We start from the raw sequence: 2,115 nt of genomic DNA on the forward strand, positions 1-2,115 counted from the left end.
GTCAGGAGCTCCTTTCTCATCCAGGCCTTCCTCCTGCCACCTCTGCAGGACCTCCTGCCTGCCAGGGTGGACCATTTTGGAGCTGAAAGAAGAGACCCTTGACCATCAAACAGCTCTCTGCACCCCTCTTCTCTGCAGGGCTGTATCCCATGGGATTCTTCCAAGCAGGTCAGGCCAAAGCCACGCTATTCCTGATGCAAGGCAAGATGCTGTTCTTGGCCACCAGGGCACACTGCCAGCTCATTCAGCTGGCTGTCCACCAACACCCCCGTGTTCTTTTCCACCAGGCAGCTTTCCAATCACTCTTCCCTGCGTGCCTGTAGTGGTGTGTGGGGTTGACCCAAGTGCAGGACCCAGCACTTGGCCTTCTTGACTCTCATAAAATTGGCCTTGGCCCATCAATCCAGCCTGTCCAGATCTCTCTGCAGAGCCTTCCTACCCTCCAGCAGATCAATACTGCTGCCCAGCTTAGTGTCGTCTCCAAACTTACTGAGGGTGCAGTGGATCCCCTCCTCCAAATCATTGATAAAGATATTAAACAGAACGGGCCCCAGTACTGAGCCCTGGGGAACACCACTTGTGACCGGCCGCCAACTGAGCGGCACTGACTCAATGAACTCAGTTCATTTTCTCAGTTCATTGAGTTCCTCAGTGAACTGGCTGCATGCGGACACAGCATGTTTAACTTCCTTGCTAACAAACAAATTTAAACATGATGTAATTCAGGAAACCATAAACTACTCTTGTCAACCTTATGCTAAGTGCAAACTGCATCTGACGCAGTCCGCCTTTCTCAAGGACCATTCATACAAGAGCTCTTTGAGACCTAGAGATAAAAAAGAATAGACATAAACACAATTGAAGAGTTGGCTAAAGAGCTATTGAGAGATACTACTGGAAGATAGGAAAGTTTTTAACTCCGTGAAGCTGGAAGCAGCAGCTACATAGTTTCTTCAGCTTCTTCAGTGGGTCTTTGAGCTCCTGGTTCCTCAGGCTGTAGATGAGGGGGTTCACTGCTGGAGGAAACACTGAGTACAGCACTGCCACCACCAGATCCAGGGATGGGGAAGAGATGGAGGGGGGCTTCAGGTAGGCAAAAAACGAGGTGCTGAGAAACAGGGAGACCACGGCCAGGTGAGGGAGGCACGTGGAAAAGGCTTTGTGCCATCCCTGCTCAGAGGGGATCCTCAGCACAACCCTGAAGATCTGCACATAGGACACCACAAGGAAAACAAAACACCCAAATGCTAAACAGGCACTAACCACAAGGACCCCAGCTTCCCTGAGGTAGGCATCTGAGCAGGAGAGCTTGAGGATCTGGGGGATTTCACAGAAGAACTGGTCCAGGACATTGCCTTGGCAGAGGGGTAGGGAAAATGTATTGGCAGTGTGCAGCACAGCATTGAGAAACACACTGCCCCAGGCAGCTGCTGCCATGTGGACACAAGCTCTGCTGCCCAGCAGGGTCCCATAGTGCAGGGGTTTGCAAATGGCCACATAGCGGTCATAGGCCATGACAGTGAGAAGAGAATACTCTCCTCCAACGAAGAAGAGAAAGAAAAAGACCTGTGCAGCACATCCCAAGTAGGAGATGGCCCTGGTGTCCCACAGGGAATTGGCCATGGCTTTGGGGAGAGTGGTGGAGATGGAGGCCAGGTCGAGGAGGGAGAGGTTGAAGAGGAAGAAGTACATGGGGGTGTGGAGGTGGTGGTTGCAGGCTACAGCGGTGATGATGAGTCCGTTGCCCAGGAGGGCAGCCAGGTAGATGGCCAGGAAGAGCCAGAAGTGCAAGAGCTGCAGCTCCCGTGTGTCTGCGAAAACCCGGAGGAGGAACTCGGTAATGAAGCTGGCGTTGGACATCTGCTGCCTCTGGTCATGAGTGACTGTCCAAGGAGGAAAATGCAGTGAGAAGTTAGGGGAGATGTCTCTAAACAAAACAAAAGCCATTTCTCCTAGATGCTCCCCTTTCTACACCCTCCCCCTTTTTACTTTTCTATGAGAACTTCCTTCAGCTCCATTTCTGAAACCCTGCTTGGTGCTGGCTGAATGTGCCATGAGAAATACGGGCTCTGCCTGCTGCCTGCCAAGGAGTCAGCCTACTCTGCAGGAGTGGGT

At 52.1% G+C, this 2,115-nt stretch overlaps 1 protein-coding gene across 1 annotated transcript; it reads right to left on the minus strand.

The window, feature by feature from the left end:
• Positions 1–891: 891 nt before the first annotated feature.
• Positions 892–1,860, minus strand: LOC309603196 (olfactory receptor 14A16-like; the record flags this gene model as incomplete). Its single annotated transcript, XM_082338103.1, has 1 exon — positions 892–1,860. One exon carries the CDS (start codon positions 1,858–1,860, stop codon positions 892–894), a length of 969 nt encoding a protein of 322 aa, XP_082194229.1.
• Positions 1,861–2,115: the final 255 nt, after the last annotated feature.

Source organism: Platalea leucorodia, assembly GCF_965183815.1.
Source record: "Platalea leucorodia genome assembly, contig: HAP1_HAP1_SCAFFOLD_24, whole genome shotgun sequence".
NCBI classification, from domain to species: domain Eukaryota; kingdom Metazoa; phylum Chordata; class Aves; order Pelecaniformes; family Threskiornithidae; genus Platalea; species Platalea leucorodia.